At 42.3% G+C, this 17,699-nt stretch overlaps 3 protein-coding genes across 4 annotated transcripts in view; 2 read left to right on the top strand and 1 right to left on the bottom strand.

The window, feature by feature from the left end:
* Positions 1 to 5,231, top strand: part of atp11b (ATPase phospholipid transporting 11B (putative)) — a 54,172-nt gene extending 48,941 nt beyond the window's left edge. Inside the window, exon 30 of the mRNA XM_035652864.1 lies at positions 77 to 5,231. Coding sequence (XP_035508757.1) covers positions 77 to 158 — 82 coding nt within the window. The 3' untranslated portion in view covers positions 159 to 5,231. The remainder of the gene's footprint in view (positions 1 to 76) is intronic.
* A 785-nt stretch (positions 5,232 to 6,016) lies between these two features.
* Positions 6,017 to 15,893, bottom strand: mccc1 (methylcrotonoyl-CoA carboxylase 1 (alpha)). The gene is made up of 19 exons (XM_035652866.1): positions 15,603 to 15,893; positions 14,589 to 14,632; positions 13,880 to 14,019; positions 13,584 to 13,679; positions 13,224 to 13,345; positions 12,888 to 13,035; positions 12,673 to 12,794; positions 12,452 to 12,563; positions 12,280 to 12,361; positions 12,055 to 12,182; positions 11,752 to 11,935; positions 11,293 to 11,402; positions 10,950 to 11,166; positions 10,773 to 10,859; positions 9,633 to 9,682; positions 9,190 to 9,327; positions 8,577 to 8,684; positions 7,761 to 7,832; positions 6,017 to 7,671 (listed from the first exon to the last, which is right to left on the bottom strand). The coding sequence occupies exons 1-19, from the start codon at positions 15,656 to 15,658 to the stop codon at positions 7,534 to 7,536; spliced, it is 2,154 nt and encodes a 717-aa protein (XP_035508759.1). The 5' UTR covers positions 15,659 to 15,893; the 3' UTR covers positions 6,017 to 7,533.
* A 314-nt stretch (positions 15,894 to 16,207) lies between these two features.
* Positions 16,208 to 17,699, top strand: part of si:ch211-198n5.11 (methylcrotonoyl-coenzyme A carboxylase 2) — a 5,658-nt gene continuing 4,166 nt past the window's right edge. The window contains exons 1-4 of one of the 2 annotated variants that reach the window (XM_035652862.1): positions 16,208 to 16,337; positions 16,922 to 17,032; positions 17,217 to 17,381; positions 17,461 to 17,657. In XM_035652862.1, the coding sequence (XP_035508755.1) occupies positions 16,318 to 16,337; positions 16,922 to 17,032; positions 17,217 to 17,381; positions 17,461 to 17,657 (493 nt within the window). In that variant the 5' untranslated portion in view covers positions 16,208 to 16,317. The remainder of the gene's footprint in view (positions 16,338 to 16,921; positions 17,033 to 17,216; positions 17,382 to 17,460; positions 17,658 to 17,699) is intronic. The other variant, XM_035652863.1, reaches the window with a different exon arrangement.

Below are 17,699 nucleotides of genomic sequence, written 5' to 3'. Positions count from 1 at the left end.
CACACACACAATTACACATACACACACGTTCACTGCGTCAGTCTCCTAACCCTTAGTCACTGCTGCCTGTTTTCAGGTCTTGGAGCGACACAGAGAACTTCTACTCCAACGATCGCACCATCCTGACGCTGTCGCCCATCGAGGCCACCCACTGCTGACTCCCAGGGCCACTGACTGTAACACACAAGAGTTTGGGGAGAGCTACTGCTCTGCTATGAGTCATAATCACGCCCCCACCCCTCCTGCCACCATTTTATAACCCCCTACTTCAGTTTAAAGATGCAGACGCAGACGGGAGCCGTCGCTTTATGTGAAACCAAAGGACTCGCCCCCCCGTGCAGCAAGCTGCTTTATCCTTCACCAGTTTGTTTCCCCGAGAGAATCCATTCTTAGTAGAAAGCTTGAGAAGGACGTCAGATGGGAGCTGAAACGTGGAAGGAAACAAAACATGAATTGTGGAGCAAGTCAGCGTGACACGAAGCCGACATCTGCGGAGCTACTCCTGCAGAAAGATCTGCTCATAATCTGAGCAGCAACATCAGATTCCTGCTGTTTACAGGGGGTCTGCAAGTCCTGCAAAAGCATCGGAAAACACCATAGTAAATTCTGTACCTTTTTTAAGATGTGTCAGCTCTTTGAGATCAGCCCAGGTACATGAACTCTCATGCAGCTATTTATTATTCACTTTAAGTACAGTTGCTAAGCTTTTTCTTGCAACGGTCATCAAAATGAGAGAAAGTCTTACATATTTGTAGACACAGAATGGAGATTCCTGATGATCTGGACTTTTTGCTACGATATTATCTAATGTCAGGCATCAGTCGCGCTCGCAGCATTGCAGCATAAGGACTGTGACTGTGAAAGAGCAGGCTCTGACATGCTTGTAGACACCAGCCTCCCGGATCATCCATGTAGCATCAGGACAGAAGCTGCGCAAACTACATTAGAGGAAACCTCCGAGGTTCCCAACTTCATATTGCTTCCATAAATGGCTACATAGACTTCCTCTTTGAGCTGTCGGCCACCGCTACACCTTTGTTTCTCTTTCAGATGGAAAGGGGAAAGAGCTATCCCACTCTCAGTCCTGTAGCATTCAGAGCCTGGCTGGCCCTAACTGCTAGACTTGTCTCCCTCGGCCCTACAGTGCAGACCTACGATACTTTGCAAGGAGATTTATCTCTGCCGTGGAACCAAAGACCAAAGGATTCAGACTGGAGTTTAAAAGATAAAGTGTTTATTTTTGTGCCTGATTGTACAGAAGCTTATATTGTTCAGAAGACTATTATTGTTCGTGCTGCTTTCTCGTCTGACTGTTCAGGCCTCTGTCTCCCCCGGCGCTTTTGCCCTGAAGGAGGCCTGATGGGGTCTGTTTAAAAAGCCATATATTTTCAAGAGGTTATATTATTGATAGATTATTGAAGGTACCGCAGATAGAAGCTGTTTGAGCCTGTTGTTGTTTCTGTGTTCCCCTTAAATGCCTTTTCTCATTCAGCCTGGTTAACAAAGGCGTCTCAGGCCACGATGCTCCGGGAATATTTTTAAGGTAAAAGTTTTTATAACATCTGTACGAACAGACAGGAGGTACAATCATCCCTCTTGGTTTGCTCAAAAATATTTCCCGAGTATCGGATCGGATAATGGTACCATTTGGCTTTAATGGTGAGATGCTTTTCCGAACCGCGGCTGATGCACATCGACCCAGACGGCAGAATGTCTCTATCTTTAGAGAGATAGATATCAGATAAATAGAATTCAGCTTCAGTAGCGATGAAAAGAAAAGCAGAGCGTTTGCACAAGTCACATATCGAAATCACATTTTGTTGTTTTTCTCAAATCATTGCTTGTTTCTCACCATTGAAATCATCTCATGTTTTTGCTGTTACGTTGTTCTTACCACATGTTGATGAAGTGTGTGTGTGTGTGTGGGGAAGTGTTGGTGTGTTTCTTGTGTGGCAGCCATGTCGAAGGAAGTACGGTAGCCTTGTTGTAAGCTCTTGTGCGATCTCAGCGGCCACATGCTGCCTGCAGGTCAAAGGTCAAGGTTTCTTCCTCTTTGTCCCAAAAAGAAAAGAAAAAATGAATTGAGGAAAAGCTCGACGGTTCTTTTTTTTTTAGCAGACTTCAGTTGAGTTGAGTGTAATGTAGGAACCTTTCAAGACAACCGTTTTAAACTTGACATCAACAGCCACACAACAATGACCGGTACATGCCTCAGCTCACACAGAGAATATAGGATGTTTGTGTCGCTACAGTAACTGTTCAGAGACAGTTAGGTGTTCCTCAGCAGCTCCAAATCAGAGGGTCAATAATGTTTTTGTTAGTCAGTTCATTGAATATTCTATTTTCTATAAGGTACACGTTTGATGCATAATTGGGCCTGTTATATCCTTTCTGTTCATACAGGTTACAATGAAAGTGTCTATTTATTATCGCAGTACTTTTTTGTTTCCTGTGTTTTCGTTGAGCCTTTTCTTACATATCAATATATATATATGTGCGTGTCCTGTTCATGGCCTGAATGCAGCAACTTCCCAGGATGTTTTACTTGATCTTAGAGATGTAATCAGGAGGTTGAACCTCCATCGAAGCTATTTTTATTTGACCTGAAAGGTGACAGCGTAGCTGGGAAGCTGTCAGCTGCAAACCTGAATGTTAGTTTGTTACAGGACATTTAAAAGGACACTTGGGAACTTCCAGTTACATCACTCCATCCAAAAACCCAACAGTTCTTTTTTTGAGCTCATATATGTTATTAAAATGTCTACCTGGATACACCTGTGATACTTGCAATCTGTACCTGCATTAGGAAAAATAATGCTGTTTAAACAGTTCACCAGTTTTATACATAAAATGTCAGTTTAGCTATCATAGAGAGCACTAGCCAACCTGTGAAAACAGTTGTATAATGTCCTCTGTGGCTCTGAAGGGAGCTCAGAAATCCACCCTGATGTCCTCTTGAGTTAGAGTTGAAACTTTGGAGGGTCCAGTATTTTTGGAGCTTCAAACGAGACACTTAAATTCAGGAAATCCTGGCCTCTGCTGCATTAATGTTGACCATTCTTTTTTTATGGAACTTTACGGAAATGCAATACTAAATCCAAGAGTACCCCTTTAAAGGGCAAATTTGATGCAGCAGAGGCAGAGCAACTCCAGCATCTGTCCAACTCCACACAAGTCTCAAGTGCAAGTTGCGATAACGGAGTTAACTTAGAAAAGCTCCTCCAGAGCACAAAAGTACAAAATAGCATACAGCTGTTTTCACAGGATCAGTACTGCCTTATGACAACTAAATGTTTCCTATATTGATGCATACAAACAGCAAACATGCAAAACCACATGCAAAGCTGATCAGAATTATGTGAAAGGATAATCGTCATCTTAATGTCAGAGTGAATTCCACTGAAGGTCAGTAGTTGACTTATTGAATCATCCCCCAGCCCTGGAGGTGTCAGAGTCAGCCACGATCAAATGTACAATATTCACGCAGGGAGTTAAAAACCTAAAACTGGACATTCCTCCTGTCTGGGATAAGCATTACACTCTGTGTTCAGGGGGATTTAGGGGAATCAGAGCTGTGACCCTGCAGCGTTATTACATGATATCAGAGCAGATGGCAGAGGAGGGAAGACGAGTCCTCCCTGGCCAAAGGCAAATAAGGCAGCAATGTGCAGAAACACCTACAGTGTTAGAGTAGTTCTGATGCCCCCTTGTGCTCACCTACGGAAACCCAAAGTGTTCAAAATGAAACCATTATGATATGAATAGGTGTGTCCTATTTACAGGGATGTACAAATAAATGATAGTGATGTATGATTGACAGAGTTGGTGATCGAGAGCAGCATTATGAATGGTATGAACTAAAAATGACCTGCAATAAAACACTTATTGTGAAAAGAAGCAGGATGAAGTAGTTTTAAAAATCTAAAGGACAATTTCTTGGTTATATATTTCTCATTTGGACACTTTGGGTCTCTCCATTTACCTCTACTGAGAGTGGAAACAAAGGCACCATCCAGTCTCTGTTATCATCCAAAGCAGACAACCAGAATACGTGTAAATGCAGTTATGTAATTGCATTTTTATCAAGACTGTATATCCAGGTACAGATTTTTTGTTATATATATATATATATATAGAAAAAGTTCATTATAATTGGGGCCCAAGTGGCACTCGAGCGATATCCTTACTGCTGTTCATGCAGAAAACAGATGCTATATTTTTCTAAGATCATATCAGATGTGAAATAAACCAAGACGTAATTCTCCGAAGCGTCACAGCGCTGACGTCATCCAGTCTTCATCATGAGAGCAGCGGGGTTCAAACACGAGGCCTCTGGTACTTCCAGAAGCAGGAGATTGCTCAGCCGGATCACTTTTATAAATGGTAGTTTAATATTTTATCAAGGCTCGACTAACAGATGATGATCATGTCATCAATCAGAAAGCCCCCGTCCACGTTTAATTGGATTCCTTATTAAAGACGCCAAGGGCTGTTAAATTCTGTCTGCGGGTGTGGTTTTAAGCCAGATATTCCTGCTTCTGGAAATATTGCCCATAAATTTAATATGTGTAAAGAGCAGCATTAGCGGTACAGCCATGTGTGTCCGTTGCTCGAGGAACTTAATAATCTGTCTCTTTCGTTTAGTCTTTATACATACAAATGATATCATTGGCAGTGACCAGACCTACTGTCTGTGATATTAGTCTTCAGAAATGATCCTCAACTATTAAATTTAAGTTTTTATGGTCATTGGGAAATTTTATTAAGGGTCAAACTAAATCTAGCACTGCCAGGAAGTTTCAGGAACAGAAGTTTTGAACTGAAGACCAGGTGACGTCGGTGCAGAGATGCTCTCGGAAAACTCAGCCACGGTTTACAGACACGAATCAAATTAAGGTTTCCTTGATCAAATCAGCTAAAAAGAGGAGTCGGAATTTAAATGTCAAGCGATCAGTTTTCTGCAGCGAAGTGTCCTGTGACTCAGCATCAGCCAGCGCGACACGAGACTGCAGATCATGTCAGTGCTGAACAGTTTGTGGAAATCATTTTTAATCTCATCGATAAATCGTGCTGCACCAGACGATTAATAAACCACCATCATCACTCTTCTGTTTGGTATCTGTTGATGTGTCCGTCTGTCTGTCCTCCCTCCTCCTCTCTGTAAATCTGTCTTATAGCTGATGTTTATGAAGATGCGGTTCTATTTACGAAATAAAAACATTTTTAAGAAATGGGTCTTTGGTGTGGAACTTCATTTGAATGCGCTGTTACATTAACAGACATTAACTGAGCAGAACCAAAGAGGGAACGACAGCAGAGCGGAGCGGCTCACGACTGATAAACAGCTCGGGAGAACTCTCCATGTAGTTAATGAAGGAGAGAGCGAACACAATTAAGACTATCAGGCAGATAGCAATTAATGCAAAAAACTCAGATTCACTCTTACATGACGATCTGAAGGGCTGCTCAATTACAGAGTAGCAAGTTCAATTAAAAAGTTCATTTTGACTCACAAGCTGGCAGTTTGCATAGCCACTGATATAAAAGCACACAAATAGGACAACGCAGCAGTCGGTAAAGTAACTGGGGAAAATAAAAAAAATAAAAAGGCAGTCTCATGGAAAACCAATGATCTACATGGGTGTTTCTGTGCCACCACCTCTGCAATCAGACTCCTTTAGTTACTCCTGTTATTGTGAGGGCCCCAAACAGCCACAAGGGGGCAACAATAAGCCCATTTGACACTTAAAGACACTAATGCCAGTGACACAAAGGTAAGATTTATGCTGTATTGGAAGTGTTTTTTAATCAGTATTCCTCAGTTTTACAAGAGAAAGGACTTCAGTTACTCAGTCTGATTAGACCTCCACGTTGAGGCGGAGGAGTGGAGATGTCAGTCAGTCACAGTATGTACACACCAACACAGATCTGAGTAGAAGTCTAAATCAGCCAAAACAACATTTAAAAAAAAAAAAAAAAAACAAACTTCATCAAGTATGACATGGGGCTTTGCATATTTTTTTAATTATTTTTATTGCAGTATCTGACCAGTTCAATATCATTTAAAAAACACAAACAAATCATCTGTCAAACATCTACAAAATGAACACAGGTGTTTATTACTTTTAGTCTACAAGGCCTCATAACACACCAGTTAGTAAGGAAAGCAGGAGATCAGCAGAAACGGGTCAATTTCACATGTCGTCTGCGAGTTAAATCAGTTGTGCTGATGGCGGATTTACACAGAAACAAACCGTCTGTTTAAAGCCCCCCCTGACCGACATTTCATCCTTTACGGGTTATTTTAAAATCAAAGCCGAGTCCGTCGTGAAAGTTGGGAATCATTTACTAATTCTGGAGTGTTTTTCTGCCGCCCAGATTTAAAGGCCTGTCTCTTAAGTGCAACGTTATGATGTCCTCCACAGCGGGCTTACAGCCGACCTCTGCGGTTTCAGTCTGGAAGGACACAATGTAAATTTTGAAAAACTGGAAATCAACAAACCCCAATACAATCTATTCCCACAGCAGTAATAAGTTCAGCCTCTTTTCTCTAACGCCCACTGTGTCCATTGAAAGTCACGGTGCGGCTTCCAAGTGTCCATTTTTGTCTCGCTTTAAGCTTTGAGACAATACATTATTAAATACTGGGAGCTTTTATGATATTTACAAGTGGTAGGACAGTTTTCTAAACTCAAAAAGGATCCACATTATCACACATACATGGCTCTTATCGGACTGACTAGGTCAATAACTCCATGACCTTTTTCCACAAAAACAAACCAGCTAAAAAGCATTACAAGTTGATTTTAAGGTCATGTAAATGTGAAGTTTTCCATCCCCTCAGTAACTATTCCTATAGCCCGCTATGGCATAATTCTGCAAGTATTTAGTCTGATTTTTCACTTGCCATCCCACCTACTTTCTTTATTATTATTTATTCATCTTCTGCGTCAGATATGCGTACACTGTTTGACACGCGGGTGTCAATCTCGTCAGTGCGAAAGGGTACTGATGAAGAAAATACCAACTCTTATACTAACACCACTGACAGAAACCCGTACAGAGGGGAGCTCTGAGGAAAAAGCCAAAAGATTCAGATTCACTGATTACTGCAAACATAAACAAAGAAAGAAAAAACAGAAACACACAAAAGTTCTACGATCAAAATGAAGGTAATCTTGTGATGTGTAAAAGGCAACTGTACATGAGAGATTTTTGCCGTGTTTATCCGCACTATGAACCTTTTCACTGCTGTCAAACCAGGTAACATTTCAGGTCAGTGTAACCGCTTATGACATCCCTAAATGCATTGTGGGTCCCCGGGGTGAGAGTTTGTCTCATCCATTCCCGACTGAACCAAACTCACTCCCAACTGATGATTCAGGTCCTGACTTTAAGAAATATCAATCATGTGCTGGCTCGACACCACCCTCGTCCCTATTGGCTCGCTTTCTCTCCAGTTGTCACAGTAACTAGTTCCGGCTCTCTCCTACCTGTCAGTGTGTATTTGTGTGGTTGTGTGTTTGAGTCTGTCTACTGGCTGCTCCCCTCCCCTTCCCCCGCCTCCTCCTCCTCCTCCAGTTCCACCAGAGGAGCGTGGCGATTGGCCTGCGAGCCCTCGCTGAAGAAAACCTTCTTGATCACACCGGACTTGGGCGCCCGGATGGTGTGCTGCGGATACAAAAACAGACAGCGTTACAAAGAGCGCGCCTGCGATAAGCGAAGGTGAGAATGTGTGTCGGGCGGCAGGAGGTGCTCACCTCCATCTTCATGGCGATCATGACCATCAGCGGGTCTCCTACAGCCACTTTGTCTCCGGCCTTCACCAGCACCTGAACACAATACAGATTACCCATAATGCACCTCAAAGATAATGAAGGAATTATGTCTTTTTTTTAACTTAACTGGATTGCTGTAATTCTCTTTTTAAATTTGTGAAACCATCTTTAAATTCTTTCCAGTTCTTCGTCTATGGCGGTCAGTCTGCTCTCAGTCTCATTACACTGGCTGCCGGTTCATTTTAGATGTAAATAATAATACACTTAAATAAAAATAAAAATAGACCAGGTGGAGGAACACAGTTGCATTTCTTTCCTATATTACAGTGCTCATACTAGAGCTACTTACCAACAGTTTCAGCAGTGAGTTAGTGGAGGCATGGTGTGACGTTAAAGTATTGTTGCAGTGTTTGCTGCGTTGTTATAATTTAGCAGTGATTAAATAAGATGACAACACTGAGCATCAAAGCTAATTAACAAAACCAAACAAAAACTAATAAAGTTAAACTAGTTTAAAGACTCTGGGTAAATACACTGTTGTTAGTTTTCTTGCTAAGTTTGATGACAGGCTTGATACCACTCTTGTGTCTGTGCACTAAATATGAAGCTGGAGCTGTTAGCTTTAAAAGTGCTGGTACAATAGGTGGATGTAAAGGCTTTGTGGTGAGCCAGGCTAGCTGTTTCCCTCTGATTCCAGTCTTAATGCTATGCTAAGCTAACCACCCACTGGCTGTAGCTTCAACTAGTTTGGCTGGAAGAAAAATAAACAGATTCCTTTGCCAATTACACCAAACTCACCTTCTCTATGGTTCCAGTCATGGGGGCCACAGCTCCACCCTGGGCCCCGGAGCCACTCACACCAGCCAGATACTTGGGCACTGGAACAGACAGCTGGGAGCTTCCCTCCTGTAGAAAGGATATAAAGATGTCAGAAACAGAAGTGACAGTTAACTGGCAGCTGAGGTTTTTGGACGCTCTTTAATTCCCCCTCATGTTAGATGCCGGGCGCTTGTCCCCCCCAGTCACTTGTCTTAAAAAATGACAGCTGCCAGAGACAGGAAATAGAGAGTTTCTGCAGTGACAGCTGAAGAGTAGTTCTCGTTAAATTCACTGAGGAAAGTGGATTTACAGCTTCTACAAAATCTTATTTTAAATGAAGTCGCAGTAAATCAACTGTAAACAGGAGAAGCTAACACACTTACATAAGCCCACCTAACTAAAACTTACAATGTTTGGGTTTAAGAAAAAAGCAGAAGCGCCAAATATTCTCTGGTTCCAGCTTTCTAAACACGTGCCTACTGTTTTGTCTTATGTGATACTAAACTGAATACACAGATTTGAATTTTACATCTAAGCATTTAAATTTACATTCCACTTATTTCTATTGTCAGCAGTAGTGGGAGGAACGTACCGTGGAGAACAGGTGCACTGTATTGTCCAGGATAACCAGTTTGGGACGAGACTTCACACCATTGACGGAACAGTGCAGGAATGTCGCTCCACTTTCCATCTCCACCTCTCCAGTCACATGGTACACCTCCTCGCCAATCTGAACGAGGGAAAACATTTATGATAAGTGTGAAGGCAGACCCACTACTACAGATTCACCTTTAACTGCTAATAGTGTTACTTTTCAGAAACTTTAGCTCAGTATTCAGTTGGCCAAATAAAAGCTGTGATATGTGGGTGAAAGCTCCAGAAAGAGCCAGTACAGGGACCTTGAGTTGACTGAGTTGGGCCAGCAATTCATTTTCAAGTTTAAGGGAATTTCTTTGTCCTTATTTGTGCAAGAAAAAAAACGACAAATGAAAACAGTGATGAATGATTATGGCTGCAGGACGTATTTCAGCTCACCTGCATTGTGTAGCTTCCATCGCTGTTGTACACGGCGACCACATCAACTTCTACAGACACAAACACAAGAGACGAAATGTTTTGTTGTTCTGAATGTCCGAACAGGCTTGACAGGAGGACTGAAGCAAACAAGAGGCGACAATGCAGTAACTTAATGCAGAGGCAGTATCGTCACAGCGACACAGCAGCGACCGGGGGATTTATTTTTGGCCTCGCAGTGACATTTTAAATAGAAACAATGAATAATGAATATGAGTTCATTAACAAACTGTCACCGACCGGAGCAGCTCTAATCTTAATTATTCAAACAGTCATTAAATAAATCAGATTAATTTATGAGTCATCCCTAACTGTACTGATCTGCTTATTAAAACTAACACAATGCCATTTCTTCTTCTTCTTCATGATTTAACTGTAATCTGTCATTCTATAACTCTAAAGCATTATTAACATTAATATAGTAGTACACCTAGCTAAAACCAATGCAGTGTAATACAACTATCTTGCAATGAATCATCACTTCACAGTTATAATGTTCTGTTTTTATTAAGGAGTTTTCAATTTAACTTTAAAATAATTTTGGAGGATGTATTGCACTATACAGAGGTGTCTGTTATTTGGTCTACTTTCATTGTCAAAAAATGGGATGGAGAAAATAACTGAATCCAGACTGATAACTGTTGTTGGGAGGTAGCCAGATCACAAGGTTTTGTTGAACACCTGTTAGTCTCTGTTGCTTACTTAAAATCTAGAGTTTCAAATGATTGTCATGTCAGAATGACAGAAAAAATTTTGATGCAGAATCTTGATCCAGTCCATCGAAAGAAAATTAAAACACAACAATGGTAATAGATTAACTATTTAAGTCATTTATTGAGGTAAACTTACTAGTATTTGCTGAAACTAGTGTCAAAAATTAAGATTTGCTGAGATTTGCTGCTATTCTTAGTTTAGATTTTGTACATTGAATATTTTGGCTTTGGTCTGTAGGTGGGATGTATTATTTTACATTTGAAAGTGCAGTCCATCCTATCTCAAAATCTGGCTCACTATTTTCTACCTTTATCCCTCATGCCTCATCTCCCCTCCCTTCCTATACACTAGGGGGCAGTAAAGACTCACCAGCTGTCTGTTACTTACTTTTGTCTCCCAGCTGTAGCGTCATGTTTCTATTAAACTGAATGTTGCTCCTCCAGCCGCTGCTGGAGCCAAAGGGGGAGAACGGGTCTGAAACCACACACAACCACGTACAGTTAGTAAACCGTTGCTTTTTCATGTCGTATGTGCTATGAATCGTTTGTGCTGGTACCCTCTCACCGGTGGAGGTCTGTGTGAACTCCTGTGTGTGCTTCCTCTCCTGCAGCACCAGGCCCAGGGCCGCCTGGCAGATCGTTTCCCCAGAAGGAGTTCCCGGAGTTGGGAAGAGGTCAGCGTAGTGCTGAGGGATGAAGCTGGTGGTCACGTTTCCAGCCTCAAACTCCGGGTGGCCGGAAAGACTCAGCAAAAAGTCAATGTTAGTGTTCAGTCCCACGATCTGAGGACAGAGAGGATGAATTACAGGCATTTCTAAACGTACTGTATAATCTAAATCAAATGCTACACGTAGGGACTTTCGGTTCAGTTGCTTGACAACATGACGGCGTTTGACTGTGTGTCTTACGTTGTACTGTCGTAAGCAGTACCGCAGCTTCTTTAAGGCAGCGGATCGGTCTTCTCCCCACACCACGAGCTTGGCGATCATCGGGTCATAATGTGCAGACACCTCGTCCCCTGAAAAAAAATAAAAATAATATATATATATATATATATATATAACGCAATGACAGAAGGTAGAATACTGGACACTTAATGTGGGGTAGGCAATTCTAGGTGATGCGATTCTAATCAAGCGAATATCTCCTCTTTGTCCAGCTGTGTGTCAGGTAACATTAAATGACTTGCCCACAGATATTCAACTTACTTTCTAGTTTGCCAAGATATGTTGTTGTGATGTTAGCTATAGTAGCAGGAGAGTTGTGAATACTGCTTTCTGAGCCGCTCTGGGAAACCATCAGTTACATTATCTGCTGTGGAAAACTACACATGTGAACACAACCAGAGTTAGATCTAGACTCCCTACCATCCCTGACTCCAGTCTCTATGCGTGTGTGTTGGTCTGGTGGAGGGGTGGAGAGATGCAGTAGAGGCCCCGCCCCTGGAAGGAAGTCGTTGTTCGGGTCCTCGGCGTAGATTCGAGCCTCAAAAGAGTGTCCCCTTAAAACGATGTCATCCTGGAGGAGAGGCAGGCGCTCTCCTGCTGCCACCTGGAGGAGATTAAGAGTGATCAGTGTGACTTTTGTTGACAAAAGGTAATGTTTTCAACTAGCAGTCAGCATTTCCTCCCTCTGTTTTCCTTTTTCTCCCTCCCTCCCTCCTCTCTCACCCGGAGCTGCCACTCCACCAGGTCCGTTCCAGTGATCATCTCAGACACAGGATGTTCCACCTGCAGCCTGGTGTTCATCTCCATGAAGTAAAAGTTATGCTGGGCGTCCATTATAAACTCCACCGTACCTACGCAGGAAGACAATGAGATGTCAACATACCGTGTGTTCTGGGTCTGAAGCCCTGTGGTGAGATGTGTTTCGGTGTTTGGGTTTGTGTGCCTCACCTGCCCCGACGTAGTTGACAGCCTTGGCTGCTTTGACTGCTGCCTCTCCAAGTTTCCTCCGAACCTCAGCACTAATACCAGGCTGAAAGACACACACAGAATGCACACTGAAAATACAGTAAGACACAAAGGCCTGGAGGATTATTCCAGAAAAGTGGCTCGACTCACTCACCCCTGGTGCTTCCTCTATGATCTTCTGATGTCTCCTTTGGACGCTGCAGTCTCTCTCAAACAAATAGACAGCGTTACCGTGCATGTCCCCGAACACCTGAACCTCCACGTGTCTACAGGAGGCCGACAGGCAAGAATGAAAGGACAAATTAATCTTCTTATGTGAACATTAGTAAACGTAACAGGATGGTAGAACTAGCGGTATGAATAAATGAATATTACCTGGGATCTTCTACAAACTTCTCAACCAACATGACGTCATCGTTGAAGGATTTTCTGGCTTCTCGTCTGGCAGACTCCAACTGCTCCAAGAAGTCTGAGTCTGACCGTGCAATACGCATCCCCTAAACACACACAAACAAACATGTACACACAAGGTTATGTTATATTTCCTGAAGTTACATCAAGGTTATTTGTGCTTTTTCACATCTTCTCACCTTCCCTCCTCCCCCACGGACTGCCTTAATCATCACAGGGTATCCTATCTTGGCAGCCTCTGATTGCAGCCTCTCATCTGATTGGTCCTCTCCATGGTAACCACCAATGATTGGCACCCCAGCTGCTGACATGATGTGTTTGGATGTGCTGAAAAAGGAGATAATATCAGTATTAGTCAATCGTATTTATTTGTTTTATTCAACTCCTTTCTGCAATACATACATTTTCAATAACATTTTGAATTAGATACCAAAAAACATAAAACAATTATTTGATGTGATAATAATCAGAGACAACCGGAGAGGGAATATAAATGCATATTGTTTGTGTGTTACCTTTTAATGCCCATGTCTCGGATGGCAGAGGAAGGTGGCCCAATGAAGATGATGCCTTCCTGTTTACACGCCTCCGCAAACTCTGTGTTTTCTGACAGGAAGCCATAGCCAGGGTGGACCGCCTGCACACACAAACAACTCTTTTTTTTAAATAAAACATCACATTTAATTCAATTTCAAAGTACCATGACATCTACCACGATGTAGTCCAAACAACCACACAGAAAGTAATGCTTACCCCACCTTTAAAAACACCTAAACATCGTAATCTACAGTCAGATCCTTCAAGAAGGACTAAAGGGAAGTAACAGCATTAATTCTCTTTCCAAAACTGTTCACAACAAGCAGAAGATTACTTACATGTGATCCAGACTTCTTGGCCACTTCCAAAACTTTCTCCATAGAGAGGTAACTCTGCTGGGAGGGCGGAGGGCCAATGTGGTAGGCTTCATCTGCCTAGACGGGAACCAGAGCAAGAACACACTGTTTCTAAATGAACATTAATGGGCACCTCTTTAGCAACACGCTGTCTGGTTGTGTTTGTTAAAGCAGCTGCAGAAGAAGTAGAAGAGCAGAGAGCAAAGACCGAGAAGTAAATGACAACAAATGCTAAAAGGACGCAGGGCTTTGCAAGACGGAGCGATGCAGCATCTCACCATGGCCACGTGCATGGAGTGTTTGTCTGCGTCACTGTACACAGCCACAGAGCGGACGCCCATCTTCTTGGCTGTGCGCATCACACGACACGCAATCTCTCCGCGATTGGCAATCAGCACCTTCTCTATCCTTCCAACCCCTGGAGGAGAAGACACACACAAGAAAACACTTTTCTTAAAACTACACAATAGTCATCAAAGTCACAGATGTCTTCTCACTAATTAATTAAATCAAAATGACAAAAAAGTTGGAATTGACTTCTTTACAACTTCTGTTCTGTAGTTTAAGTTATTTATCAAGCTGAAAAACAGAAACATTTTCTGTTTCCAGCTTTTGAAATGTGAAATGTGTTGCTTTGGTTTGTTTTATATAATTGAAGAATAAATATTTTGGAGTTTTGAAAATGCTGACTGGACAAAACAGGCAACATGGATTTGCCATTATTTCTTTCTCATTTCACATTTTATAGACTAAACTTTATTTTTTTTTAATAAATTGATAAATAAGAGTTAGTTGAGGCATTTAAGTGTATTTTCACCATAACACTTGTATGTATGTATGTTTTAATGAGCCTGGCTCAAAAGGTTAAACATCTCTTGCACTGCAACAGAAAACGTGACCTAACTCAGCTATAAAAGACAACCTCTAACAAATGTATACAGCAAATGTAATTACGGTTGCTTAGAACATTACATTTCCTTCACTCACCTCCTGAAACAAGCCTCACGCCTCTTTTGGTCCATGACAATTTTCTGAGGAGAGAGGAGAGGGCAGCAAGTTCAGTACCATTCAAATGTCTACATGGTTGTGAAATGGACCCGTGGCTGATTGCTTAAATATATATATCGTAACTAGAAAGCAAAACTAAATAAGTGAGCTGAAAGTGAAGCGGCACAGGCACACTCATGTTAGGGATTAGTCATTTCAATACATTTTAATACACGTAGATGTGAAAGCCTGCATTTTATAAAGCTACAAAGAATGGGTTATCTCCAAAGCTCTGACCGTCGCTCTAGTTTCATAAATAATATTATTTGGTGGAGTTATTTATTCTCTTTTAGGGCGCTGTCTCTCGGAATTGGTTGGGTCGTGTGCCAAGAGACTGGGACCAGTCTGAGCACCAACAAGGATGCACCAAGTCTAAAACCACGGTGGTCTCCCATCATTATAGTCCCACCAATCACAATGTTAATTATGCAAGCATAACCCTCTGTAACCTTTGGTCATGACTCTTTTGAGTAAACTGTGGCTTCTCAATCCAACAACAAGTATTATTTTAATTATACAATTTACTAAATAAAACTTCTTAACTGAGAGAAGTTGTTTGTCTGAAGTCCTAAACATCTTTTTAAAACACGACTCTCACAACAGTGTGTCAGCAACACTGCTACCTTTATTTAACCTTGCTCAGCTCTTATCTGAGTCATGAGCTCGCCTGATGGGGGGGGGAAAGAAAAAAAAAACATTGTTTCAACACGTTTGATGTTGAGAAAAAACGTGATTTGAATCCAGGCCAGCCTTCAACAGTGCCAGCAGATACTTTACAATGAGAAGTGTCAATGAGAGCAACACTAACACATCTGTCAGCTCAGCTCAGACGCGAGGGAGCATTCACACTGGTCGCCTTGCAAAACTTGCAAAAAGAAGGCGAAAGAGAAAAGAGACATAATGTTTTGCGGGTCGATATGTTTTCAGACATTACAGCAGCCGTGTAATACTCACTGTGTGAATATCCTCAGTCCCTGCAGAGTTGGGAAACTCAGAATAACTGCAGCCATAGCTACCAACTAGCAGTCACTGATGCTAGCCGCTAAGTGACCAGCTGAGGAGGAAAAAGCGAAGCGGTAATTTACTAAACAGCTCATACACAGTTTACTTCTACATTCACGCTGCGGGAAACCACTCAAACGTAAAGCAAAAGATAACTAATAAGGGATTTAAATGACACAATCGCACTTATATACTGCCACACGCTTGTAATTGTCTGTATTAACGCGTATGAACCTTCCAGGGACTCGTAGTATCGACAGCCAATGAGAGAGCGCGATAAAGAGGCGGGGAGCAGGCTGCAGTTACCAAACACAACCACCAGATGGCGGCGTTTCTCTGTCCAACAGGTGGTGAACAACTAATTAATAAAGGAGAAATCACACGTATAGTAATATAATAAAACTCTCGGATGCTACTAATTTTATACTTCCATACAAACAGGTGGACAAACTTGTTTATAATGTGATTAATTGTATTTATTTTGTCTGTTTAAGTTTATTGTTAAATCTGCAGTTCCACACCAGCCCAGTGGTTGGCGGTAGTGCGAATATCAGCCAATGAACAGGAAGTCGAAGAGGAAGATTTCTCATGCACAGCTTACTATTATTTGTTTTTTGGTGCAAACTTTGAGCCAACAGTGTCACTGCTATTACAAACACACACAGACATGTACCGCTGCATGTCGAGGTAAGACCCGACCACTCACTCCTCTTTTATTTATAATGACTGCATGCATTTATCTGTCTATTTGCAGTAGACACATTGTATGTCTTGGTGACCTTTGGCACACATTTCTGTTGTTTTTGTGCAGTGTATGCTTGTCAAAGTCAGAAATGTAAATGAATACGCCAATAACAAAGACTGTTAGTTCGAGGGGTTAAAGTGGACTTTTCTATTCACTAAAACGCGTTATGTGTGTCATTGAGGTCTCAGCAGCCTCCAGAATGGCCATAAAGTTAAATCTGCAGCACTTTAAAGAAGGTTTAGAGTCAAACTGAACATTAAAGCCCTCATGAAGGTGGGTTTTATTGCAGGCCTGTTGTATTATACTAGTTATTCAATACATTGTACAGTCATTTCATCCTGCACGAAGTAATAAAAACCCTATCAAATGAAAGTCATTTGGATCTGTGTCTATATGTGGAGTCCTAAATGTGAAAGAGTTTATTGTGCATATAGATTAACAGTTAACTGGTGAGCGATTGCAGATGCACGTGTTCAGTTGTGTTCTTTGCTCTCTCTCTCTCTCTCTCTCTGTTTTCATTTCCGAGGAGTGTTTGTAGCACAGTGAGAGTGTGTCCTGCCTTCGCGTCTCCTGCCTTCACGTCTCCTTACACCCAGTCACCATCATGGACAAACGCAGGAGAGGAGAGACTTCACAGGTGAGTACATTGTCTGTTCTTGGATCCATACGCAGTCTGTTTCACTTCAGCTTGAAGGTTCCTAGTGAAGATCAAGATCCACCTACTGGACATTTTCCAAAGCTTTTACCTGTATCTCATGGCTTACAAACCTCTTACTGACAGTGGACCATGCCTGTGAATTATTATTATTCCTGTGGTGCAGGGAGGCTAAGCAGGATTGGCAGCGTTCAGTCCGCTGTATGAGCTCTGCAGCCAGGAGGAGGAGAACTCTACGCAGTGCCTTCCCGGTGCTGGAGCAGCCCCTCCAGCCCATCCACCGACATGTGTATGAAGCTAACCTCCGAAACAGCAACTCCTGCCATAAGAAGTAGGCTCCTCTCTCGCCAGTTACTGAAATGAATCTATAAATGCATGTCATTCACTATCTCCCTCTCTCTGTCTGTAAGGTACATGGAGTTGCGTGAAAAGGTAATGAAAGGGGGAGGAGAAAATGCCATGACCAGACACACCCAGAGGAACAGGAAGGTGCTGGTCAGGGATCGGCTGCGCCTCCTGCTGGATGATGAGGACTTCCTGGAGCTGTCATCGTTCGCCGGTCTGGGTCTGCCATATGGGGACATCCCTTCAGCCGGCTGCCTGACTGGTCAGAAACCACTAGCTGCAATCCTGTACCTTTGGTACTAAC

This window comes from Morone saxatilis, unplaced genomic scaffold (assembly GCF_004916995.1).
Source record: "Morone saxatilis isolate NCDOM2014 unplaced genomic scaffold, NCSU_SB_2.0 Contig12, whole genome shotgun sequence".
Lineage (NCBI taxonomy): Eukaryota > Metazoa > Chordata > Actinopteri > Moronidae > Morone > Morone saxatilis.
Note: the sequence above shows the minus strand (reverse complement) of the source record. Positions and strands in the feature narration are given on the sequence as shown.